At 46.9% G+C, this 27,559-nt stretch overlaps 1 protein-coding gene across 4 annotated transcripts in view; it reads left to right on the forward strand.

Annotated features, from left to right (window-relative positions):
* DNAH10 (dynein axonemal heavy chain 10) overlaps positions 1-27,559 on the forward strand; it is a 206,647-nt gene that overhangs the window by 11,423 nt on the left and 167,665 nt on the right. For 3 of the 4 annotated variants that reach the window (XM_061602405.1, XM_061602408.1, XM_061602407.1), the window contains 9 exons: positions 3,103-3,260; positions 12,804-13,034; positions 14,386-14,576; positions 15,657-15,855; positions 17,129-17,323; positions 17,560-17,730; positions 18,995-19,171; positions 19,611-19,787; positions 20,201-20,370. In XM_061602405.1, the coding sequence (XP_061458389.1) occupies positions 3,103-3,260; positions 12,804-13,034; positions 14,386-14,576; positions 15,657-15,855; positions 17,129-17,323; positions 17,560-17,730; positions 18,995-19,171; positions 19,611-19,787; positions 20,201-20,370 (1,669 nt within the window). Of the gene's footprint in view, positions 1-3,102; positions 3,261-12,803; positions 13,035-14,385; positions 14,577-15,656; positions 15,856-17,128; positions 17,324-17,559; positions 17,731-18,994; positions 19,172-19,610; positions 19,788-20,200; positions 20,371-27,559 lie in introns of those variants that run through there. The other variant, XM_061602409.1, reaches the window with a different exon arrangement.

Genomic DNA, 27,559 nt, shown 5'->3' on the forward strand with positions numbered 1-27,559 from the left:
CAATCATGGGAGTCATCCCACCAAGTTTTAATTTATCCCTATCAAATAATATTTACCTTCCTGTATTAAGAGTTCAAGTTTGTCCTGTTGTTTCCCATACTCTGGGCATTAGTATCCAGGCATAGGTTAAATGCACCAAAATCCATGGTTCTCATTTCATGCATTTATCCAGAGAGACAACAGCACCCTGATAGAGTTTCAGAGTTCAAAACAGAGTTCTCTGATTATCTTCTATGTTTGGCAGTTTTGAGGCAGACTGAGACAGTCTATTCTCCACACAGACATCAGGATTGCAACATTGCTTAGCTGGAAGGGTGCAAGCTCTTCTCTTATTCAAACCATTCTCCAAAAGATCCCATATCAAGAAGAAATTAGGCAACTATTTAATTCCCTTTGAAAAATTCTGCCTCTAGTTTACCTAACAATGAAAGACCTGCCAGGGCTATTTAATCAATCTCCTGTCCAACATGACTGACCACTTCATTCCTGTATCCAGACCTCAGTCTTAGAGTTATTGAATCACCCTTGATGCCATCCAGTCCAACTCACCATGTGTACAATGAGAAGGGCTTATATGATAATTATTTATTGTGCCTGCAATGTGGAGAGGGACAGCACGGGAGAGCAAGAGCAACACTGAGATGGTAGGTGAGTTAAAAACTGGTCACAACTGCATTTGCTGCAGCTTGTACAGAATTTGGCTTGGCACAATGCAAGGATCTGCCCCTTAAGGGGGCAAATGCCTAGTTATGGGATTGAATTGGCCTTGGTCGCCTTGATGGACTACCTTTTTTGGGAGGACAGTGGGAGTGCAACCCTGATGTTCTTACTTGATTTCTCAACAGCTTTTCATACCGTTGACCATGGTATCTTTGTGAACTGGGTCTGTGAGATAGACAATGAGTAGGCTGGGGTTGCTGCTAGATCTGTCTCTGTCACTAGAGGCCCAGGTGACCTCAGTGGCTAGGAATGCCTTTTACCACCTTTGGCTAGTAAGATAGCTACAGTTCTTTCTGTACTGGGATAGCCTGGCCATTGTTATCCATGCACTGGTAACCACCAGATTGGATTGTGGCAATGCACTCTGTGTAGGGCTGTTCCGGAGGGTAATCTGGAAGCTGCAGCTAGTGAAAAATGTTGCAGTTCAGCTGCTCACTGGGGCAGAATATTGGTATCATATTATACTGCTGCTGATAGCCAGTTAGCTATCAAGCCAGGATCAAGGCGCTGATACTGGTGTACAAAACCCTGTACAGCTTGGGGCCAGGTTACCAAAATTTAGTCTCATCCCTTATATGCTTAACCAATCACTGCGCACTGCAGGAGAAGGCATCCAGCAGATACCATCATATTAATAGCACCCACTTTTTGGACCCCATTGTGTATCAGACAGGCGCTATATCTATTATCTTCTCAGTGCCCATTGAAGACTTTACTCTTTGAACAAGCCTATATCTAAGTAGAGTTTTTTACCCCAGTCGGTATCTGTATTGGATTTGAAATTGCTTTTATGTATGTCACTGTGTGTGTGTGTGTGTATATATGTGTGTATGCCATTGATTTATATATGGTTTTGTTGTATTGTGAAATCATTTTGAAAGGAATTTATAAATGAAATAAAATTATAATAAAGGGGGTTCTGTAATAATAATCCCTCTCCAATCACCCTCTGTTATGGATTCTGCCCAATATGATCAAAACACAAGCCTCAACTAAGAGAACAAACAAGAAAAACATTCCTATCATCATGGATATCAGAGAATTCCAACTGAAACAGAAATAGGTGTGGAAATTGCCACATATTCGCTCACTGTCAGGACCAGATTAACTTCATGCAAATACAAGTGGCAGTTGTTAATACCGAATTTCAAAACTGCAAATATCTATCACTAACATAACTTGCATCCAAGTTACGTTACTTGGATGCAAGCTCCAGTGAAATTTACTTTGGGTAAACATGGATACAGTTACTCTGTACATCTCATACATAAGATTGGGGCTTGACTCTGTTTTCCTTTGATGCAGTTTCTCTTGTGCTTTCTCCAGGGCTCCCACTGTTTCTTAAAGCAACAGCTCCTATAATCTGGAGTTTCTGCAAGCTTTTGAATCCCCCCTGTCTAAATTTAATGATGCCTCTGGGGCTCCTCTACTCAGTGCCACACTTCTATAGTGTGCAAAGATTCTTGCATGCAATCATGTGTTCATACAGTCTGCTGCTGCGTGCTAGGGTTTGTGGGGTGAGGTAGCATGTCTTACATTGGCATTAGATGTCTAGCAGAGCAGTCCTGTCTATACTCAGAAGTGTCCTATTGAATTAAACGGAGCTTCCTCCCAGGTAAGCGGGATTTGGATTGTTGCAGCTTGAGCAGCATATCTGAGCCATCTCAAAGCCAGGCATTGGGACACATAAGAACAAAGAAGCAGGTCTTTCTGCATCTGGCCCTTCTCAAATCACACTGGGCTAATACAGTAGTAAGGAGGGTCCACTGCAAGAAGCATTCATTCTAACCAGATTTTGACTGATTGGAGAGGGAGGCACAACTTTCATCAGAAACTTGTCTGACTCTAGGCTTTGTCCCCCCTCCAGCGGCCCCCCCATTTTATCCTAATTTTCGGGACCATTTCACCACCTTCTTGTTATCACTTGTTATCACCATCTTGTTATCCTCCTATGCACTGTAGAAACTAATTGCAAATTTATTCTGTATTTTCTTCTATTTCATAATAACCATATGCATTTTTGTATATCGGAACACTTTTTAAAAAGCAATCTTCCATCTCTGATCCTCCAAATGGACATAGAGGAATGGGAAAACCTGCCAAATGTGTAGTCACATCTGATCTCTGCTGTGTGATATCTAGGAAATTAAAAGTGTGTTCTAGACATTCACATGTGGACAGTAACATTGTAGAAGCAAACCATAAATGTTTTGCCATTAAATTAAAAGTGGATGACATTACTGTAACAAAAGAGGGTAATTTGCAACACTGTTACGGGGTAAATGTGAAAAGATTACAAATTTGATGTAGATGCCTAAGATCCTTTCAGTGTTCGATATTAATGAACAGAATAAATAACTGAATAATATTTTCTTTCAACAGGGGAAATTAAGTTAGACATGCCAACCATATGCTTAGATGGTGATGTGAATGAACTTGCCACTGATCGGGATGTGGTTGAAACACTGGAAACACTTGCAACCAATTGGCTCCTGTTAATATCCTCGGCAGATGAAGAACTACTGAAAAAGGTCCCCCAGGTAATCCAGTCCAGCATGTTGCTTACCCAGTAGCCAACCAGATGCTACCGGGAAGTCCATAAGTAGGGCAAAAAAGGAACAGCCTTCTTTGTGGTCTGTTCCTAGCATCTGATATCCGGAGATTCACTGGTTCTGTTGTCTGAGGTGACTGAGGTGTCAAATAGGATGGGTTAAGTCCTCTTATCAGCCAGTAAGGCAGGGGAACCATATGAATTTTTTTTAGCCTGGTACTGATTCTATGAGTTCCACCTCCAGTTCTTTGCTTGCCTTTAACCAGGTCAGCAGCACTTTCAAGCAACTCCTTAGCATTTGCTACTTCCTTCTATTACCTCAAATCTTCAACTCTTATCTTCTACTTCTCCTTATCTCTCTGATTTCCTTAGCTTCTGCTCTCTTGTTAAAAATTTAAATCCTTTTTCTTCTACTACTTTGCTTTCCCTTTGCTTCTTTCCATGGCCCCCACAGGAAAGCATCTGCAAAGCAAAAAAGCAAGCAGCAAGTTTTACAGCATAAGAGCAAAACTGCAAATACTACAACTTGACACAGAACCTCTGCTTGAGAGTCTTCATTACACAATAGTCAACACACTCCTTGAGGAACTGGAATCGCATTCCCCTCTTCAGCTAAACCCCTATAATAATAGTACCTGCCACCATTACAGGGCTGTTTCTGCTGCTGCTGCCTCCACAATTCTTGACAAGTCCTTTCATGCCAACAACTATTATTGTAGGGGACTTCCAGACAGTGACAGATGAAAAAGCAAGCCCATTGGGAAGTGCCATTCACTTCAGGTAAAGGGGAGAAGCACACCATGGGGGAGGGATTACAGGACACCTTGTTTACTGAAGTGGTGTCTTCCTGCCAGGTGCCATTTTTGGAAGGAGTGGACGAAGCCATATCAACCAGGGGGTGAGGCAGCAGCAGCACAGTTTTTCCCCCAGGCATTCTGCCTCTGCTCAGTTCTACCCCATCTTTTCATCATTTTCCCCACCCACCCCCAGTTTAGAGGCACAAGAATGCCATAGGGATATCAGTGGAAGATGGAAGAATATTTGTTCAAAGAAATCCTGTCCCGTCCTGGAGATTGCGTCAGGATTCCTCTCCCAGGAGAGAATTCAGAATCTAATGACAAACACCAAGCACTTCTTATGATGCAAACTCATCAGCCTTATGGCTCTGGCTCACAAACTGGACCAAATGGATTCTTGTCTAGGGATTTTTTCCAGGGCCTGCCTCCATTCCAAACTCCTCTAATGGCTGCTTCTTTCACAGTAGCTAGTCATTGTCTAGTTCCTCCACTGGGAAGTTTCACTATCCTCAGATGTGATCCAGTCATTCTGGTGGTGGCTGAATCCCAACAACCTAGCAAGTGTCACTTTTACAGGACCTAACTAGGATGACAATTACTTCATATGCAATCCTTACAAGCTGGGGAGCCCGCTGTCAGGGACAGGATGTGCAGGGAGTATGGTCACCCTGGAAGCCAACCATAGAATCAGCTGGCTGGAACTCAAGGTGATACATCTAAAAACAGAAAGCAGCTGCTCACATCACCATCTTAGTTATTATTATTACTCTTTATTTTTACCCCGCCCTTTTCCCAAAACTGGAACTCAGGGCGGCTTACAAATAAAAACTACACATAGGTAAAAAAACATACAAAAATATACAATTAAAATAGAATTAAACTATTTGTAACATTAAAACCATGAAACATACACTTAAAATACTAAGACAATTTAAAACATTAAGAATAGGACCATAAACAATACAACAGACCTTATGAGGTCTTATCTTAAACATTCCCCCACAAGGCTTGGTGACAAATCTTGCCATATGGGCTTTCTGCCTCTCCTTTTTCAATGGACTGCCTTCAAGTCGATCCCGACTTATGGCTACCCTATGAACAGCGTTTTCATAGTAAGCGGTATTCAGAGGGGGTTGACGGTTGCCTCCCTCTGAGGCTAGTCCTCCCGAGTTGGCTAGGGCCTGCTCAGCTTGCCACAGCTGCACAAGCCAGCCCCTCTTGTCCACAACTGCCAGCTGGGGGGGCAACTGGGCTCCTTGGGACTATGCAGCTTGCCCACGGCTGCGCAGGTGGCAGGGCACGTAACCCCTGAGCCGCTCACTATGGGGGTGATCTTTAGCTGGCCCTTGACACCCAGGAGACACGAGTGGGGATTTGAATTCGCAGACTTTGGACTCCCAGCCAGGCTCTCCTCCCCACTGTGCTAAACCAGCTGTGTGTTGGGAAGCACAGACAACACAGCAGCAAATGCCCACCTTAACATACAGGTGCAACAGGTTACATTCCCGCCACCTCAGAGGGCCGGGTCCTTCTTAACTTGAGTGGAGGAGAATCTCTGCTTTATGATAGCTCAAAACATTAAGGACACAGTCAGTGTCACTGTAGACATCCTGAGCTGCCAATTGGTGGACCCAGGGGAGATGCCTCTCTCACCTATAATATTTCAGAGCTCTAGGAATGCTCTGGAACTCCACTCCTGGACTTTGCATCTTCAGTAAATGCAAAGACACCCAGATTTCTCATCAGGTACCTCTCATCCCATATTACTCACATAGGCCTCTAGCTTGTGCCAGGCCTGCTCAAACGGGAGGGAGAGTTCCTCAGTTTTTTCTTTGCTTCTTATCTACAGTCCTGATATCTAAAGGAGAACATTCTTAGCATTTTTCTATCTAAAGCTTGGGCACAGACAGAACTGAACGAGGAACTTGCAGGACCAGCACCTGGATAAAAATCTGTCACATGGTTTCTCTCATGGATGACAGAGGTCTGCAAGCGGGTACTGTAGCTCCTCCTGTAGCTCAGAGACAGGAAACTGTTCAACCGACGTTTAAGCTCCTCCCCTCCTGCTGAGGCTCAGTTTTAGTTTCCTGTCAGCTCGGAGAACACCTTGTATGGTTTTCTCTATTCTCCTTACTGAATTTTATATCTCTTCTGAGTTACTCTTTAGCGTTTTTTAACCTTTTCTACCCTCCCCTCATGTTTATGACTGTTTTTCTCCAGTAATTTACCTCACACTAAGTGTCTTACCTGTCAGTCCGTTCCTTCCTCTCAGCAATCTGCTGACCTCTCGTCGTCGTCTGTCTGTCTGTCTAATCTAAAAATTACTGCTGTAAAATTTCTGAACACTGTTTTACCAGTCTTCCTCAGACCCCTCAGAGTTGTCTCCCTGCCACCTGTTTTTTATTATTTCTCTCTTATCTCCAACCAAATCCGTCAATTTGTCATGGAGAAGCACAGCTCTAAGGTTCAGCTTTCTAAGAAAAAGCAGGCAAAAAAATCAGGACAGTACTGGGCCGCAGCTGCGCTCAGACCTCAGTCCTTGCAACATGCCGCTGTTTTGAGCAGAAATAGGCCTTCGATTGTTTGTGACCCTGAGGAGGGCACTTCTTCAAACTATGGTGGTAGACGTGGCCCCAGTATGGAAGTATACCCAGGTAGGGAGGCTGCGGAGGTGGTTCCCTCACCTCAGGGGTTGCGAGAAGCAGCGACAGTGGCTGTAAGTGGAGATGCAGCGTCAGGCTCCAGCAGTGGCAACGGGCGCCATTTTTGATAGCGGGGCGAGAGTGATCGCCATTTTGGCTGATGGAATGAGAGCACCCGCCATTTTGGTGGCCGAAAGCGGAGTGCCCGACATTTTGGATAAGGGCAAGGCAGTGAGGCCTGCAATTTCGGCGCAAAGGGTCAACACAGTCCCCGCCAGCTCACAGTATAGCGGACCGCCATCACCTGATTTTTCACAAAATGCCCCAAACGCTGCATCCTGCATTCATGCCCTGCCACCAGCACGGGAAACGCAATCTGCCACCTGTAACCTCATGCATGTCCGCCCTGTCAGCAGCACGGCAAATGCATTTTTCTGAGCCGCCCTTTCTAATGCGTAATGACACTATGCGACTTGAGCTTTTATCTTCTGACGAAGAGAGCATGGGCTTCCCTACAGGAGCGGCGCAGCCAAATGGAGCAACGGTATGTGTCAGGGGCAGCTGGGTTGCATACCTTTAGTCCCCCCTCCCAGTCTTGCAGTCCCAGCATATGTCAGGGCTCCCACTGCAACAGCATCAGCCACAAGTTTTATGGGCAGATCTTTTTTCACCTGCAGTCCTCCAGCAGTTAAGGGAGGCTGTGATGGGAGACTTGGTTAAAGAAATATCCGCAGGGGGCACCCCAAAATGTGTGCGGTCTCCCACACATGCACAAATCTGGATCCCCCTCTCTTAAAGAGGCTCAACTGGGCAACAGCAGGATAATTTGCCCTCCCCCAGTCATTTTGCATTTTCCAGGGGACAAACTTCAGAATTGAGTTCTAGACTACAAACACCTCGTGATGTTGATTCAATGCTCGAGGCTGAGGGAGAGGCGATGTTGGATGGGGGTGACTGGAGCGATGATTCAGGCATGGATGACCTAGTGTCAACTAGACTGTTCTTGGAAGTGTATCCCCTCCCCCCCCCGTTTGCTAAAGTGATGGCTGCTTTGGATTTGTCTCCCACGCAGCAGCAGCAACAACAGGAATCACTCTCTAAAAGTGCTCTGGTATTACCAGTCCCTAAGACATCAACTAGATGCATTCCGTTAACTGCATAATTCAAGGCTGTAATGAAAGCAGAGTGGGATTCCCCGCTACAGTGTAGAAAGGGTATTAACATTGCCAATAAGTTTTATGTTCTAGATGCAGATGTCATGGAGCAGCTTCGGACTCCAGCAGTGGATGGTCCGATATCTGCTCTGCTTTCCCGCACCTTCTTACCATGGGATGGAGATGCGCAGCTGAAGGACCCCAATGAACGCAGGTCAGATACTGCCCTTAAACGTTCACATGATGCTAATGCCCTCTCAATTTGGCTTCGGTGGCTGCGTCGGTTTTCGCCAGGGTGCCACTGCTGTGGATTGAAGAGATGTTAGATAATGCAGATCAAGATCCGACTAGGGTAAGAAAGTCTTTACTGAAGGTTTCTAGGTCCTTGTCATTCATAGCAGATGCCACCATGGATTCCATCCAGTTCTCCTGCAGAGCCATGGCACCAGCAATGGTCGCTCGCAGACACCTTTGGCTGAACCACTGGGAAGTGGATGTTTTGTTGCGGGCAAATTTGGTTTCTGTTCCTTTTTTGGGCGCAAAGCTGTTTGGTGAAGCAGCGCTGAAGGATGTTCTGGTGGAGACAAGGGATAAGAAAAAGATGATGCCATTCCAAAGGCGGGAAGACAGACATTCATTCAGATGTTCTTTCTCTTCGCCTCATTCGTTCCATTCCTTTCGTGGCTCCAAGAGCACAGGTCAAGCTAGAGACTTCAGAACTGGTTGTCCCTTTTGGAACAGATCTCGCTTCCAGCAACGCTCTCAGCAACCTGCTTCCAGAGGTGCTTACAGTCAAGGAAGACAGGGGTGCCAGAACCAAAGACGCTTCTGACTCAATTCCGATTCCGCCAGTAGGGGGAAGACTCGGTCAGTTCTCCCACCGTTGGCAAGAGACCACTCAGGACTACTGGGTACTCAAAATAGTAAAAGACAGTTACAAGATAGAGCTGTCGGAGTATCTGCCTGCCAGGTTCCTTCCTTCGCCAGTCTCCACCTCTGTAGTAAAGCAGCAAGCAGTATCCAACGAGATATCTCATCTACTAAACATTTCTGCAATAGAGGAAGTTCCTTCTGTCGAGCGTTTCACAGGGCTTTACTCAGTCTTCTTGGTGGGGAAGAAAGACGGAACGTGGCGTGTGGTACTTGACCTCAAATTTCTCAATCGATTCATGATCCAGCAAAGGTTCAGGATGGAGACCATAACATCCATCAAAGAAGCTCTGCAACATCAGGATTTTCTAGCATCAATAGACTTGAGGGAAGCATACCTTCATATTCCAATTCTTACAGCACACCGATGCCTGCTACGCTTTTGTTACAATGGAGATCATTACCAATTCAAAGCCTTGCCTTTTAGTCTGTGGTTGGCTCCAAGAATCTTCACCAAGGTAATGGCGGTGTTGGTGGCCAGCCTTCGAATAAGAGGACTACACATATATCCTTACCTGGACGATCTCCTGATCCACTCAAAGTCTTTTCATCAGGCGCAGGAGGACGTCCAGATAACGTTAGCCCATTTAAAAAACCATGGCTTCTTGGTGAACATCATGAAGAGCCACCTAATTCCATCACAGCAGTTACAGCACCTGGGAGCATGGCTGGACACAGTTCATCAATCTATCTCTCTCAGGAGAGGGTTTACAAAATCAAGGCAATGGCGACGTCGTTGGCTCGCACGACATCAGCAGATGTCATGAAGTTGGCAAAATTGTTGGGCATGATGGCTTCTGCCATAGGGATTATTCCTTGGGCTCGTCTGCATTCGCACCTACTACAATGGATGTTACTGCGCTACCAGGAGGACATTGCGCATTGCAAGCACCGCTACGTCTGGATTACCTGAAGTGTCAGAACTTCTGTGCTTTGATGGAAATCAGAGACATATCTATGGAAGGGTGTTCCTCTGTACGATCCTCCTCGCTCTCTCATTACCACCGATGCGAGTCTCAAAGTTTGGGGAGCTCACTGTCAGGGCCAGTATATACAGGGCAAGTGGTTGCAGTCAGAGTCAACCAAATGCATCAATTGGCTGGAGCTTGAGTGACGCACCTGGCTGTTAGACACTTTCTACACTCACTCAAGTTTCCAGACGTTTTGATTCAAACCAACAGCACTACAACCTGGGCCCACTTGAACAAACAAGGGGACACACGCTCACTGGCACTACAAAGGGAAACCATGGACATGCATTCCTGGGCGGAACAGCACTTCTCCTCAATCAGAGCGGAGTACATCCAGGGCAAATTAAATGTGACAGCCAACTGGCTGAATCGACAACACTTGTTTCTGGGGGAGTGGGCCCTCAACAGAGAGGTATTCAATTCCCTTCAGGCGAAGTTTGGGAATTTCAGCATAGATCTGTTCACATCAGAGATCAATCACCAGAAACAACATTTTTACTCTCGTTACCTGTCTCACAAGGTGGAACAAGTGGATGCCCTAGCAGTTCCCTGGCCGAGGGGCCTACACTTTGCCTTTCCTCCCACACCTCTATTATCCAGGGTTCTCAAGAAAATCCGGTCAGAGAGAGCCAGGGTGGTGTTAGTGGCCCCATACTGGCCACGACGCCCTTGGCTTTCAGACATCATTCAGTTGACCACATCACCATCACTTCATCTTCCACCACGTCCAGACCTGCTGCACCAGGTCCACTGTTGCATCTGAATCCCCAGTGGCTTCAACTAACCGCCTGGAAATTGAACGCTTTCAACTGTTGAATTCTAGTATACTGGCGGAGGCGGTCATGACTATCCTAGCCGCCAGGCACCCATCAACCCTTTGAAGTTATCAGGCCACGTGGACGGCGTTTTGCTCTTGGTGTAGCAAAAAAGAAGTCGACCCAGTATCGGCTGGGGTTTCTGACGTATTTTTATTTCCGCAAGAAGGGCTTCAAAAGGGCATGCGTCCTAACACTTTAAAGAGACAGCTCTCAGCTTTATCATCCATCTTACAAGTCAGGGACTTCGACTCAATAACGATGCATCCATGGTTGAAGCATTTCCTTAAAGGGGCTACTAGTCTTAGTCCACCAGTTGTTCATCGGTTTCCAACCTGGAGCTTGCATACAGTTCTGGTGGCACTGCAGAAACCTCCATTTGAGCCGTTGAATTCCATACCACTGAGAATAATGTCGCTTAAAACAGCTTTCCTTGTGGCCATAACATCGGTGTGCAGAGTGTCAGAACTGCATGCACTGTCCATCCAAAAGCACCTATGTACCTTTCATAAGGACAGAGTGGTATTGCGCACTAACCCAACATTCATCCTTAAAGTGAACACGGTGTTTCAGAGACAACACCTTCATTCTATCTTTGATCTTCTCACCCTAAGGAGAAGGCATGGCACTCCTTAGATGTTAGGTGAGCATTAAAAGTGTATATTACCAGGACGCAGTCTTTTAGACGCTCTGACTCACTATTTCTTTTCATCCGGCCACTATGGGAAAACAACTGTCTTCCATAACACTGGCATGTTGGATTAAGGCTTGTATTTCACTAGCTTATGAAACACTACGACTACCATCTCCTTTACATATTACAGCACACTCTACTAGGTCTGCTGCTACTTCAGCAGCTTTTTCCACAAATGCTCCATTGACAGATATCTGTTGAGCAGCGACATGGTCCACTCAGAATACTTTTACCAAACACTATAAAATTGGTTTGTATGCCTCAGCAGAGGCTTCCTTTGGCCGCAGGGTTTTACAACAGGTCCTGCCGACATCTGCCCCACCCTAGGTCTGCAGCTGTAGTACATCCCGCTTTGAGACCTCTGTCATCCATGAGAGAAGGGACAGTTTGTCCTTACTGTAAACGGTGTTTCTTCATGGATGACGAGGTCTCCAAGGCCCACTCATGCAGATGTTTCATTGGTGGAAGGGGCAAAGTCAAGGAGTGCCATGACTTTTCTGTTTTGTTGACTGTTGGTCAGTAGACCATGTTACTAATGCTCTTAGTTATTGTCAAGTTTGGTTGTGCTCTTTTTCTACATTTTATGTTTGATGTTAAACTGAGGCTGAATTCCGAAGCTTTACAAGAAATGAACCGAGCCTCAGCAGGAGAGGAGGAGCTTAAATGTCAGTTGAACAGTTTCCTGTCTCTGAGCTACAGGAGGAGCTACAGTACCCACTTGGAGACCTCTTATCATCTATGAAGAAACACTGTTTACGATAAGGACAAACTGTCCCTTCTGTGCTATCCTGGGCAATAGGAGGAGTTAACTCTTCTTACTGAATGCCTCGTTAATCCAAACCAGAAAAAACCTTTGTGGTAAGTGATTGAAGCTCCTTTCTAAATGTAGACATTCAGTTTAGCTTTCATAGCTAATGGCTATCAACAGATCTATTTATCCATTTACACAATTTATATTGTGCAACTTAGGGTAGCTAACCAAGTAGTAAGATAAAGTAAAAATACAAATAGAAATAGATAACAGTAAAATAAAGTCTATAAACTAACACAACGAACAGCAATAGTCTTTTCAGACAGTAAAAATAAAAACTGCTCCAGGTTAAAAATACTAATATTAGCAGTTCTTAAAAGTTTGGCAAAATAGAAATGATACCAGCAAGGGTTCCAAACAGGCTTTCCTGGGGAGGGCATTCCAAACATAAGGAACCATATTTATACCTTCTCCAGCTGTATGTTTGTTTGTTTGTTCATTCTTTCGTTCTTTTCTTTTTTCCTTTTCCTTTCGTTTCTGAGATGGAATGACCAAAACTCAGCAGGTCGGTATATATTGTGTAGCTGTATCATATTCATAGCTTTGTACTGGATGGGCATCACTGAGGTGAGCATCGCTGTGTACTGCCTGCTGGATGCAAGAATGTTGCAACGTATGGTCCATGGGAAAAGCCCTATAAACTTACCTTAGAGATTGTATGGTGTGTCTGCCTTTATTCCAAAGTTTGTGGCCTCATTTTGCTACCTTTTGCTCTCAGGGGAACGGCCCGCTAGCAGAGATTGACCTGTGGCGTGAGAGAAATGCTACTTTGAGTGCCCTCACAGAGCAGATAAAACTGCCATTAGTCAAAAAGGTCTTGCAAGTGCTTACTGTTGCCAACATTGGAATTGTGGAAAGTTTTCAGATAGTCATAAATGAGCTCTGCAAGCACCACGTGGAGGCAGTTGATAATGTGAGATTCCTTTCCACTCTTGAACGACACCTAAAGGTAGGTTTTTATTAGCTGTAGAAGTAAGTTTCAGTACAGGCAGGGCCGTGCCCAGCAATGTCCAAAGATTTGCTCTTGGACACAGAGTTAAATGAAGAAGTACCTGTATAAGAACACTGGTATCTTTTAAAAATACCTCATGTTGGCCCATTTGCATACTACAGAAAACCATGGTTTATCGTACATGGGCAAATCATGCCAGCTTTGCTTCTCTCTGCTTCCACTAGTGCTGGGAAGAAATAGCCACGATCCCTGGCTTGGTGTTATGTGCCAACCGGGTATGGTCGTTTTGCTGTAAACTATGATGATTCTCTTGGCTTACCAATCATGCTTTGTAACAAAACAAACCATGATCCCTAGTCTGGATGTAATGCTAAGCCAGGGATTGCTGTTTGCTGCCTCTAAGTATTAGCAGGGAGGAGGGAAGTAGGCATGATTCAGTTCTGCACAGTAAGCCATGGTTTGTGGCTTATTGTGAAGTATAAATGCAGCCAATAATGATAGCTGCAGCATCCACAAGGAGCAACAGCAGCTCCTTCTGACAGGGGCTTTGCCTTAGCCTGTATCCCTAGTATATGGACCCATTAATTGTTTATAACAATCATCACTCTGCATAGATGCAGGGAGCTGGCCAGAGATCCTAGAGTTTCTGAGAGGTGAGCATATGAAGCTGCCTTATACAGTGCCAAATCCTTGTTCTATCTAGCCTAGTATGGCTGTTCTCCAGATCCCGGACTGTGGTCTTTCCTAGCCCTGTTACTTTAATTGGAGATAACAGGGACTGAATCTAGGACTTTCTCCTTCAAACCATGTTACTTATCACCTCTCAAAAGCCAATACTGGAGATGCAACTGAAGGTCCCAACCTTTCCCCCTATTCCTCTGATGCATTAGTAGAGCCTTCCTCACTCCCTGAGCAGTGGTTGTAACCAGTGACCAAAGCATTGGAGCAGCCTTTCCCAACCAGTGTGCCTCCAGATGTTGTTGGACCATAACTCCCATCAGCCTCAGCCAGCATTGCCAATGGTCAGGAGAGATAGGAATTGTGGTCCAACAACATTTGGAGGCACACTGGTTGGGAAAGGCTGCATTAGAGACTCAAATCCAGTAGGAGGTGAAACACTGATAGCTCCTCTTCTCTGAACAGTATCCCTAAGCAAATGAAAGCTTGGAAATGTTTATTTAATTCAGTAGGGCCTTAACTGTTTGGAGCCCTGAGTGACGCCACCATGGATTCCTCATCGTTTTTCCTTTTCTTCATTTGGGCTGTACCTCTTTTTATGCTCATGAAAGCATGCATCTTGTTTCTTCATACTAACCTTTATTTATAATATTTGCTATCCACTCAAAAGAATTTAACACATGGCACTGGCTTCAACATTGTCTTGGATACAATTCCTTCACTGATGAATGCCTTGAGAATGGTGTGGATTATTTCACGGCACTACAACAAGGATGAGAGGATGATCCCTCTAATGGAACGGATTGCATGGGAGATTTCAGCAAGGGTCTGCAAGGTCGTGGATCTACGGACTTTGTTCAAGTATGTGGCATTTCCATCTATAAAATAAGCATGAGGTGTGAGTGGCATTCATCCTATTCCCAGGACCTTGCACTACTACAGTCTTTGCTCACCCAGGCCCAGTGCAGTTGTAATGCTGGCTCTGTCATGAACCATGTGGAGAACTCTTGGCAAGACTGGTCTGAGGATGAGGTGGTTTGGGATCCAGAGGATGGGCCCAGTGGCCTGGGCACTATGGATGAGGATGTTGGGGAGATCTGTGGGACTGGTCTGCCCATTGACAGCCCCTCCCCCAAGGTGTTGGCTGTCGGCCCCTCCAATTACACCACCTTTGGTGGCCAATCAGCAGCCAAGCCTGCCTTCTTTAGCAGATCCACCCTCAGCTCAGGAAGGAATGACAGAGGTGGGACAGGAGGAGGATCTGGCAGAGTCATCCCCCACCCCGTCACTACTGCCGTGCCATCGGTGGTACAAGCATGAAAGTAGTTGTGCCTGTCTTGTCCTTTATTAAAGGGATTCAGAGGGCATTTCAAGTGTTGCGACAACATCTTTGCTTGAGTAGCCATGCCGCTTAATGCTTGTAGTGATTTTAGACCTTGTTAGGTGTAGCCCGACCTGTGTTGCAGTTGTATGCTAACCTGCGGATTAAAGCCCTTGGCAATAATTGAGCTGAAAGTCCCAAGTCTGATTCTCTGGATGGGAGCCAAGATAGGCTCCCTGCTAATCAGGAGCCATCCTCAAGAATGTGTGCTTCCTCCCCTTCTGATGGAAATCCCTCCTTCCATCCCTCATCTGCCTTAACCATGGAGTTGTATCCAACTATATTCTACTCAGAGTAGACCCACTGAAAATAAAGAGCCTAAGTTAGCAATGTCCACTGATTTCAATGAGTCTGCTCTGAGTAGAATTAACACTGGATACAACCAACGGTTGGACATGCTGTTGTCCATGTACAGAGCACAATATACCTTTTTTTGCTTTTGTACTCTTCTGGTCCAAAGATTGGTCTTCTAAATACATATAGCTTTCATGATGTGTTTCCTTTTTTTCCTGTTTGCATTTTGGATGAATTTGTCTTAACACTCTTTTATGGACTCGCAGAGAAGATAGGCAGCTTGCAAAAATCAAAATGATAGAAGCCAAGCGGACACTTGAAATTTGGAAGGAGTCTTATTTTGATATCCGTGCCAAAATTGAAGCTTCAGGGAGAGATGCGCGATGGGAATTTGATAGGAAGCGTTTATTTGAAAAAACGGATTACATGGCCTCAATCTGTCAAGACCTCTATTACATATTGCAGGTAACAGCATGTGTGAATTACTGAAGAATAGGATTGGGTTTATATCATTTATTAAACCCAATTCAAGGGCTTCTTATGTGTGCTGGAGTTTCCAGGCACACACAAAGTTCCAAACATGCACAAGCTTCCTGTTCATCTTTAGGGCCAGAGCAATTCCATTCATTTCCTCTCTGTGTGCCCTGTGGAATTTAAAATGCCACTTAAATGAAGCATCAAGGAGAACTGACCAAAGTCCTGTCAACTAATGATAGATGATAAAGACAATTCAGACTGCAGGTGGAGGATTACATTTTTTAATACTCCCCTACATAATTATTATTATTAGATTTATATCCCGCCCTTTCTCCTAGTAGGAGCCCAGGGTGGCAAGGGATTCAGGGATACATGAAAAAGCTAGACAGCCATCTGTCAGGAATGCTTTGATTTGGATTCCTGCACTGAGCAGGGGGCTGCACTTGATGGCCTTATAGGCCCCTTTGAACTCTAGTATTCTAGTATTCTATGAACTCCCTGCAACACCACACAGAGCTTGTTCTATTGAACACTGGCTTCCATTTTTTTTAACTGTCTAGTTAGGGCTTGTTTCTTGAAGCACATTTCATTTTGGTAAGATATCCTTACTTTGCCGGCCTCTGGTAGAGATGCAAGATAGTCTGATTGTCTTTGTTATCTTCTAATCTGACTTCCTTATTGTTGTCGTGAATATACTTGTGCATTCCTCTCCCTATCCCACCTTGTTTCCCTTATCTTCATTACTCACATTGTATTTTTTTTGATAAAAAAATCAATAAAAACAGTTCAGGCACACACACACCCCTCCCTGGAAATAGAAAGTGAGCACAACAGGCAAAAAGCCTAGGCCTAATGTACTTGTTTCTGTTTGCAGCACGTTTTTTTTCCTTTACATGGGAGAGTACTGTCCTTCACCCATAGGCTGAATACAGGTCCATTTGGCTGTCTCTTTTGCACCATGTATAGGCCTAGTTAGACCTGCACCTGTACTTCGGGTTCATACAGTGTTAAGGGGCCATTCTTCTACCAGCTGAATCAGCTTCTTTGCCACTTCAAGTGACAGTTTCACAGCACTAAGACAGTTTTTGTCAGCTGCTTCATGTCCCATCCCTTACTGCAACCTTACTGGATTTCTTACCAGGCTTTTCAGATTAGAACAGTTCCCTCCCTCCTTTCCTGGAATAAAAGAAAACTAAACCACAAATTAAAAGCCACTAAAAATAATATCTACTAACACATCAATTATTTTCTAATCTGATAGGTTATGGAAGAGTTTTACAACATCTTTGGTCCTGAATTGAAAGCTGTCACCGGGGATCCAAAGCACATTGATGAAGTCTTGCGAAGAGTTGATGGCCTTGTCAGCCCTATGGAGGTTTTGGCTTTTGAGCCTTTCAACATCAGATGTGCAACTCAATGGAAGATAGTCATGGATGAATTTAAGGTGGAAGTTGTGGTAAGCAGAGAAGCTTTGATTTGTATTTCTGTAGGTGCTCGCTAGATCCTCAGTCTTCTTGCTAGAACTCCAGACTATTAAGAGTCTGACCTACAAACCCCATCTGTCCCCATATACAGTGATCTCTGAAAAGGTAGTTTGGATCTACTATGGCATTGTAGCTTGCCATTAATAATTGAGAATGCTCCTTAATATCATCATTTGGTGTATTTCTAACTTGCTTACTTCTTTTTTAGGATATAGAAAAAGAAGCAAAGAGCTTCATAGATGAGTCTTTTAAGACTCTTCGTTCTGCAGAAGCTGCTTTCGACATGCTCTTAAACTTCAAACACATCCGCTCTCGCGAAGCCATCAATAAGCAGATGATGATGAAATTCAATGACATTCTGGCACAGTACTGTAAAGAGGTATGTCTCTCCAGGCATGTCTCTTTAGATATTTTGGTGCCCTTTATGAAAGAAAACAATAGTACCTCACTTCATAGTTTTATGCTGGAGTTCCTGGGACTAGTGACTCCCTTCTTATTCATCATCCTGCTTTACATGTTGAGGCCTTTTTTCCCTCAGCTGTATCAGTCTTAAGGACTCGCCCTAGTGGTGAGACTGGCCTTGATACCATAATTAACAGTGGCAATCACTTTCCCGTAGTGCTTTCTTCCCAGGGAAATATTCACCCTTAATTTTTAAAAAATCACATTGAAGTATTTCTTAAAAACTAGTAATAAGTGTATGTGAGTGAGTGGTATTTCTTGTTGTAGATGACACAGACACAATTCAGTAGGTGCCAAGACAGTCGGGCAACCACCCACACCTCCATCGGAATGCTCTGGGCCTTTGTCTAGGGGAAGAATCACCTTTCCCCACTAACAGTAATTGGTGGTTTGCATTCTCTGACAAGGCAATTTCTCTACAGCAGCAGTATGGCATGAAAACCTCTGAGGGTAGTGATTTCCTTCTAAATATCTATACCTCTTAATCATGAAAGCTCATTCTTGGTGCATAAAAGGCCTCCAGTGAATTTGGGATTTTACAGGGAAAGTGTATGGACAATGGCCAGTTTTGCAAACAGGGTTCTGGAATCCCTAAGGCCTAAGTTATATACTGGAAGGTGCTGGAAGGTAGGGTGTCTCAAACGGACTGCCAGTAGTTAGCTCTAGCACCTTACTTCCTGCACCACTGATGCTCAGCTGCCACTGCAAACTGGGCAGAGTGAGCTCCATGCTCTGAGAGTGCCCTCTAGGCTGCAGCTGTAGCCTGCATTTTGTCAGCTGATCACAAGGACCAGTTCCTGCCCACCAAGCTGTATAAATCCTCGCACTTCCATCTGAGCAACTTGTCTCGAATTTGAGGACACTATCTTAAGTTACTGCTCCTGTTTCTTTATTGTTGGCTTGCATCTTGATCCCTGTCTGGCTTTGACTACCCACCTGCCTTTGACCCTCTTGATCTTTGTTTGCTGCTCTGGGACTTGCCCATACCTGTTTTGGACCATGCACCTGCTTCTAGCTCCGCTTGGATTGACAGCCAGCTCCCTCACTTCCTGGAACCTGGCTGCCTGAAGCCTTACCCTTGTTGTGATCTGACATGTAGTTTCTATAGATGCTGATAATGCTGAAGCAAAGTATTATTTGTAGTAAGATAATATGGATTTGGTTTTTTTCTTAATTTACAGGTTGAGATAGTTAACAACATCTTTGTCAATAACCTTGCCAACCCACCTTTGTGCAAGAATCACCCTCCAGTGGCAGGAGCAATTTACTGGGCACGGACTCTTTTCTACCGTATAAAGCACACCATTGTTCGATTCCAGGAAGTAGAGGAGCTGCTGGCTAGTGAGCGTGGAAAGGAGGTGGACTGGAGTTTTGTTACTAGTTAATAAGAAGCATTAGTACATACCAGAAACTTAGCACTTCAATGGACTGGGAGGTTCAGTGAATCTTGTTTAGGGATGGGAAGTTACATAATAATTTGGCCACTTTTGTTTTTTTAAGAATTCTTTTGTAAGCAGCTCTGAGAGTTATTTATTTATTATTATTCATTTATTACATTTATATCCTGCCTTTCTTTTCATAATAGAAATGCAAGGCGGCTTACATATGGTTCCCAAGCAGTCTCCCATCCAGGCACTGACCAGACCTGACCCTGCTTGGCTTCAGCAGGGAGCTAGCCTTATGTGCCTACAGACAATAGCCTGGGAAGAGCAAGTTATAAAAAATTTAAATGAGTAAAAATGAATAGATAAGTAACTTGGAAGTAAGAGTGCTCTTGTTTGACCTGGTATATTTTAGGTGAAACAAAAATATCTTGAAGTGGCAAAGAGGATGAAAGAATATGAAGATCTGAAATATGACCAGTGGAGAGAGAGCACAGAAGATAAGCTCCCAATTCTATTGAAAAAAACCCTCCTTGCTAAAGTTCATCCTTCTGGAGCTATTATTCAGGCTAATCCAGAGAGCCAAGAGCAGGTGGTTATAAAGTTTTTCTTGTACCAGCAATTTGTATATCCTATGAAAGATATGGACCTTACAGAATAATTTTAAGTTTCATAAATTTCTGTATCACTTTGGCAACATTTCTTTCCACCCTTTGGTTTGGGAAAGGGCCATAGCGCGTGGTAAAACTCAGAAGCTCCCAAGTTCAATCCCAGGCAACTCCAGGTGGGTCTGGGACAGGCTCCTGCTTGAAAACCTTGGACAGCCACTGCCGGTCAGTGCAGACAGTACTCAGCTAGGTGGATCACGGGTCTGACACATTATAAGTTTCAATTCATTTATTTCGGTCCAAGACTAGCACAGACACATTATAAGGCAGCTTCTTATGTTGCTATGTTTTGACACACTGTCCTCCTTTCTGTGGTGGCTGATTTCCTGGGTTGTAGAGCCCACGTACTGAAGAGATGGACACAGGAGAGAAAACGACACGTTTTACAGTCAACTTTTCTCCCAAGCTTCGGGAGATCATCAATGAAACAAAGTATATGGAACATCTTGGATTTCCAGTGCCTGAAATAGCAAGGAATGTGGCACTACAGGAGGACAAATTGCTGCGGTAAGGATATCATATAAACCTGCTTTTGTCAGAATATGTGACGAGTGTAAAGCTGTTGGTTCTCCATCAACTGCTGCAGGTTGTTCTTCCTGCTTCCTCTGGTTGGGTCAAGCCACTTAGAAGGCTTTGTTCCTTCAGGTAAATGGGAGCAAGGCTTTTTGGACATTCAAAGAAGTGATGGAACTGTAGGTGCTGGTTCCTTGCTTAAGGAAGGACGAAAAGCATGGGAACAAAGGAAAAACATTAAAAGTGCACTTAGAAACAATGTATTATGGCCCAGTGGGATTTGAATTGTATGCTTCTTTGTAGGAGCAACTTAATCACTCTTGGATGCTATCTGATAGGGAGATGGATTCAGTTGCACCTGAAGAAGAACCTTATGACTCAGAAATGCTTTGGGCTTTAATACATTGTTTCTGGTGCACCTTTGAAGTCCATTTTCCACAGGAGGCCTGCCATCAAGCGGGTATCATAGCTCCACCTATCGTCCGAAGGCAAGAATGTTCCGAAGTCAAGACTAGGGGCACCAGGCCCCTCCCACTCTCCAGTTCATTCTTGCCTTCGTCCATGCAAGTTGGAGTATATAGATAGCTTAGCGTCTAGATAAGTTTTGTGTATTTGTGTGACAGGGTGTGGAGGTTTTGCGTGTGTATTCCTGTTATTTCCCTTCCCTCTGTCTTTTACTTTAGAGTCTGTGGGACTGACTGTTCTTTGTTTGTCTTTGTGCTTAGGGGGGTCCCTCTTTCCCCGTTTTTTCCTCAGTCCCTAGCTGAATGGCGATTTACTGGGAGACCGCGGCTGTGGTTCTCCCTTCCTCAGGTGGCAGACGCAGCCTTAATCCAGGAGCTTGCGGCTGCAGCTCCCTGCTCTGTGCCGCCGTTTTTTTTTCCGTACTGTTTCAACTCGCCGCCTATTTTCGCGGCTGCGGCTCTTTTTACCTTTCAGTGTCCCTTTATTAGTTGGGCTGTCCCGCCTTCCTCGGCTAGTTCCGCGGCATTTTAAATCTCGCTGCGACTGCCTTCGGAGCCTGCGGCTGCGGCTCCTTACCCTTTCGCAGCTTCACTTTGCCATTGGCTCCCTCCCCCTCCCCGCTTGCTGCGACTGTCCCAGCGGCTGTAGGGATTTCGCTGGCCGTTCTGCCTTTTCGGCAGTGATTTACCTGGCTGGCCCTTAAAGCCGTGATTGTGTTCCTCAGCCCCATGGCTGTAGAGCGTATTTTGAGGCCGCTCTCCTGCAGCAGTTTTTTCGGTCGGTCCTTTTTGAGCTCGCTGGTGCTCCTCTGTGACCGCCATTGCTTCTTCATCACCCCTACGCCTTTCTGATTGGCTAATTTTCCCGCTCTTTTCACGGGCGCCATTTTGTTCCTCCCCCTTTTTCCCCGCCCTTCCTGTTTAGCCCTTTCAATAGTAAAGGATTCTGTTCAAGGTCTTTCTATCAGTTTCTGTGTGTGTGCTGCAGGGTAGAACATCTATAATCCTGCTACTGTCGGGGTTTCAGATCGAGATCCTGAAGATGCTCTAAGAGAGAGTGGGGAGGGGGATTTGGGATTCCAGGAGTTGCAGATGGTGAGTGAGGAGGAAGGGGACGAGCGAGAGATGCAGACAGTTAGAGACCTTGGAAGTCCAACGGACGAAGACTCATCCCTGCCAGTTCTCACGCCTCCTTTCGCGCCGCAGGGAGGGGGATGGGAGGAGGAGACGGAAGGAGGAGGATTCCTAACCCCCCCCTCAACCCAGCAGTCCTGGGAAGAAGTCGGCGCCCGACACTCCATTCTCCGCCCCCCCGGGCTGGATAGGGAAGTCAGCACTTCAGAAGGGGAGGGGCCCAAGGATCCCCCGTCTCCTTGAGCCCGAAGAAGGCAGAGGAGGGATGAGCAGAAAAGGGGGGGAGGCGGGGAATCTCTCAGGAGAAGCGCGAGGCTATGCGCCCGCCTCCCTCCTTCATAAGGGTCGCAGAGGCGGGAAAACTTTGCTCTGTCAACTTTCTTTCAATGCTGCAGGATTAGGTAGTTAGGAATACTAGTGATTTAGAATAGGGGTCGCATGAAGCGCAGTAAATATAATGTAGAAATCTCCTTAATAAAGAAAGAATTGCTTACAACATCGAGTCTGGTCATTGAGTCTCAGCCTGGGCGCGACAGTTTGACAGAGCCACTTTCTCGTCCCTGAAGTCCCCAGCAACTTGCCGTGTACAAGATGAATCTGGGAGTTGCAGGAGGGATCACCCTCGAGTCGCTGCAGGCGGATTTACAGATGCTGCAGATGAATTTCCTAGCCCTGCAAACTGAGAAACAGAATCTGCAGACTGCGACGCAGGCCCTGCAGACTGACAACCAAGCCCTGAGGGCGGCGGTAGCCCAGCTCCAGGCAGCACCTCCCGGCGTCGCTGCAGCTCCAGTCAAGACTCCTGTAGGATTGCCCGTGAGGTATGCCGGGCAGAGCGATCAGTTCGCCACATTCCTAGCCCAGTGTGAACTTTACATGCAAGTCTGCCGGGTGGATTTCCCGACGGACGACGCGAAGGTGGCCTTTGTCATCAGCCTCTTAGAGGGAGAAGCCGCGAAGTGGGCAACTCCCTACCTGATCCGGGCCGACCCTGTGCTGGGAGTGTACGTCGGGTTCAAGACGCCATGGGAGAGATGTTCCAAGACCCCCAGAAGAAAGAGACAGTGGCAAGAAAGCTCGGCGCTCTACGACAGGGGAGAGGGTCCGTGGCGAGTTACACCAATGCATTCAAACTCCTGGCCCAAGAGACTGAGTATAATGATCCAGCGCATATGTATTTGTACCGGAGCGGGCTGAGTCCAGAGATCCTGGATGAACTGGCCCGAATGTCACCCCCAGACACCTTAAGAGAACTGATCCGTGTGTGCCTGCACATAGACCACTGGCTGGAAGGGCGCCGACTGGAGAAGAGGCACGAGGAGCCCCGCTACCCTGCCCCCATGCCGGTGCCCCGAAGCTGCATCCCGCCAAGCTCGACGCCCTCGTCAAGCAGCGGTGAGGAACCCATGCAGCTGGGAGGGATCCGGCCGCGTTTGACGGATGAGGAAAAGGAGAGGCAGTGGGGGGAGAATCTCTGCCTGTATTGCGCCAAACCAGGCCATCTAGCGAGGAATTGTGGGGCTAAGGTGGGGAGACCCAAGCCTTCAGGAAACTAAGTGACCCAGCTCTCGTCGAGGCCGGAGGGCTGGGGGCCGCTATTAACAAAGGGCCTGCAGTGACACAGCCACCCTCGTGAGGGGTCCTGGTGTTGCCAGTTCGAATTACGACGCCCAAGGGACAGAGTTTTAAGACAGAAGCCATGATAGACAGCGGAGCCTCCACTTGTTTTATGGATGCAGAGCTAGTGGCCCGCTACGTGATCCCCACATGGGAGCTGGAAAAGCCTTTAGCGGTGGAGACCATTGACAGAGGACCTCTGAAGTCGGGGGGGTGACACGAGCTACTCGAGACTTGGAGATGGAAATCCCGGGACATTCAGAGACTATTTCGTTTTATGTGTCTCATCTCTCAAGTTTCTCGGTGGTCCTGGGTATGCCGTGGTTGGCGAAGCATGGACCACGGATCCATTGGGAGGAAGCGGTGGTGGTGTTTATCTCCGAGTACTGCCACGAGAATTGCCAGCCCTCGGAAACAGGAGCCATCCTGGCCGGGACCGGACAAGGTCCAAAGGAGGTAGCGCTGCCAGACAGGTATGAAGAGTTCCGGGACGTGTTCGATGAGAAGGAAGCGGAGAATCTACCTCCACATCGCCCGTATGACTGTGCCATAGATCTGGTTCCTGGTGCTAGCATCCCAGCGGGGAGGATTTACTCACAGAGCCGGAGAGGGAAGCACAGCGAGAGTTCCTGGAAAAGAACCTGGAGCGAGGCTTCATTCGACCCTCGCAATCACCAGCGGCTGCGCCCTTGCTGTTCATCAAAAAGAAGGGGGGAGCTCCGACCGTGCCATGATTACCGTGCATTGAATCGGATTACTACACCAAACAGCTACCCCCTACCCCTCATTCCTGAGCTGTTGGATCAGTTGTGTTCGGCCAAGGCTTTTACCAAGCTGGATCTGAGAGGAGTGTACAATCTAGTGTGAATGAAGGAGGGAGACGAATGGAAAACAGCATTTCTCACTTCACAAGGGCAGTTTGAGTACCTGGTGATGCCTTTCGGGTTGTCCGTCTTCCCAGGAGTATTTCAGAAATTCATGAACCAGGTGTTCAGGGACCTTCTGGACTCCTACGTCATCATCTATCTGGATGACATTTTGATATTTTCAAAGGACCCACAGGATCATGAACGACACGTGAAAACGGTACTGCAGAGACTGAGGGAGAACCGGCTGTATCCAAAGCTGGAAAAGTGTGGCTTTGACCTGACCTCCCTGGATTTCTTAGGGTACAGAATCTCCCCGGAGGGGGTAGAGATGGACCCAGGGAAGGTGAGCTGTGTATTGGAATGGAATCAGCCCAAAACCAAGAAGGATGTCCAGCGCTTCTTGGGATTCGCTAACTATTACCGGAAATTCATTCCGGGCTTCTCCAAGCTGACTGCCCCCTTGACAGACAGCCTACGGGGTAAGGGGATGTTCCGGTGGACTGAGGAGGCCAAGAGAGCCTTCGAGGAGTTAAAGAGGCGCTTCTCAGCTGAACCAATCCTGAAGTTCACAGACCCTACTCTACCCTATGCCGTAGAGACTGACGCCTCGGATCTGGCAATTGCAGGGATCCTTTTACAACTGGGAGAAGAGGGAGAGGGACTGTACCCCTGCACCTACTTTTCAAGGAAACTAACGGACCCCGAATGGAACTACACTGTCCTGGAAAAAGAACTCCTTGCAATTAAAGAGTCTTTCTCCCACTGGAGACAGTACCTGGAAGGAGCTCAGCATCAGATTGAGGTGAGATCGGACCATAAGAACCTCAAGAGTCTGCAGAGTGCTAGGAAGCTGAACCAGAGGCAGATACGATGGGCCCAGTTCTTCACTCGGTTTAACTTCGGAATTACTTACTACCCCCAAGCCAAGAACCAGCGAGCTGATGCTCTCTCACGACTACCGGAGTATTTGGAAGGAAAAGCCCCAGCTGCTCTCCAATACATCATCCCTCCAGAGAGAGTGTTTGCGGGCGCGTGCCAGGGGTCCTGGGAAAAAGATCTTCAGGAGGCTCAAGCTAAAGACCCTTACGCGCTACAGTGCCTAGCCGAACTGGATCACCCTGCCAAAAAAGAGAGCGGATTCCATGAAAGTAATGGACTCTTGTGTCACCTATCCGCAAGGTATGTACCACCGGGAGAGATGAGGACCCGGGTATTAAGGCAGTGCCACGACTCTCTGTCAGCCGGACACTTTGGCGTTTTCAAAACCATCCAAATCGCCTCTAGAGACTTTTGGTGGCCTCAGATGAGGAGAGAGATAGAGAACTATGTGCAGACCTGTCCAGTCTGTTTGAGGACGAAGCACGTGCCTGGGAAGCCGGCTGGATTACTTGAGCCCTTGCCCACGCCAAGGGGGCCCTGGAAAGAACTCTCGATGGACTTTATAACAGACCTCCCTGACTCCCAAGGAATGTCGACCATACTGGTGGTCGTAGACGCTCTAACAAAGGCGGCTCATTTCCTGCCGTGTGCAGGAGTACTGGACGCAGAAGAAACTGCTAAACTATTTGTGAGAGAGGTATACCGGTTGCACGGGTTGCCTGACAGCATAGTCTCGGATCGAAGAACACAATTTAACGCCCGGTTCTGGAGAGCTCTATGGAAGCAACTAGGTACAGAGCTCAAGATGTAGTCCTCCCATCACCCCCAAACGGATGGACAGACAGAACGCCTCAATTCGGTTTTGGAAGGATACTTGCGTTGCTGTATCTCGTACCAACAAAATGACTGGAAGTCTTACTTGCACCTCGCGGAGTTTGCCTATAATGCCTTGCACACCAGCACACGCCAAACGCCCTTCTTTGCAAATTATGGACTTCACCCCAAGGCCTTCCCTAGTTCCCGCGAAACACTGGCAGTGCCAGCGGCCGAGGAGTTTGTCCAGGAGCTACAGGCGATGCAACAGCTATTGCGCACGCAGTTGGACGAGGCTAAGGAAGATTACAAGCGCGTCGCGGATCAGCACCGCCAGGAGGGAGCCCCGATCCAAGTGGGAGACAGGGTCTGGCTGTCAACTCGGTTCTTGCCCATGCCGGGTAAGTACAGGAAGTTACAGGATAGAAGAGTAGGTCCTTTTGAGGTGGAGGCTCAAATCAACCCTGTGGCTTACCAGTTGAAACTGCCACCTACGTTCAAGGTGCATCCTGTATTTCATCGCTCCCTACTCACTAAAGAACACCCCCCGAGCCCCCTCAGACCAGAGGTGCAGCCAGGCCCCCCTCTAGAGATAGACGGACAAACGGAATTTGAAGTGGAGAGAATTTTGGATTCCAGGAAAAGAAGAAATCGGCTGCAGTATCTCATACACTGGGTGGGATACAGCCCGGCGGAAAGGTCATGGGAGAATGCGGAGGACGTCCACGCCCCGGACTTAGTACGAGACTTTCACCAGCAGTTTCCCCAACGACCCAGACCCGATGGTTGGAGGGAGGAAAGCCTTGGGAGAGGGGATACTGTCGGGGTTTCAGATTGAGATCCTGAAGATGCTCTAAGAGAGAGTGGGGAGGGGGATTTGGGATTCCAGGAGTTGCAGATGGTGAGTGAGGAGAAAGGGGACGAGCGAGAGATGCAGACAGAGACCTTGGAAGTCCAACGGATGAAGACTCATCCCTGCCAGTTCTCACGCCTCCTTTCGTGCCGCAGGGAGGGGGATGGGAGGAGGAGACGGGAGGAGGATTCCTAACCCCCCCTCAACCCAGCAGTCCTGGGAAGAAGCCGGCACCCGGCTCTCCATTCTCCGCCCCCCCGGGCTGGATAGGGAAGTCAGCACTTCAGAAGGGGAGGGGCCCAAGGATCCCCCGTCTCCTTGAGCCCGAAGAAGGCAGAGGAGGGATGAGCGGAAAAGGGGGGGAGGCGGGGAATCTCTCAGGAGAAGCGCGAGGCTATGCGCCCGCCTCCCTCCTTCATAAGGGTCGCAGAGGCGGGAAAACTTTGCTCTGTCAACTTTCTTTCAATGCTGCAGGATTAGGTAGTTAGGGATACTAGTGATTTAGAATAGGGGTCGCATGAAGCGCAGTAAATATAACGTTGAGATCTCCTTAA

Source organism: Rhineura floridana, chromosome 19 (genome assembly GCF_030035675.1).
Source record: "Rhineura floridana isolate rRhiFlo1 chromosome 19, rRhiFlo1.hap2, whole genome shotgun sequence".
In the NCBI taxonomy this organism is placed as follows: Eukaryota; Metazoa; Chordata; class Lepidosauria; order Squamata; family Rhineuridae; genus Rhineura; species Rhineura floridana.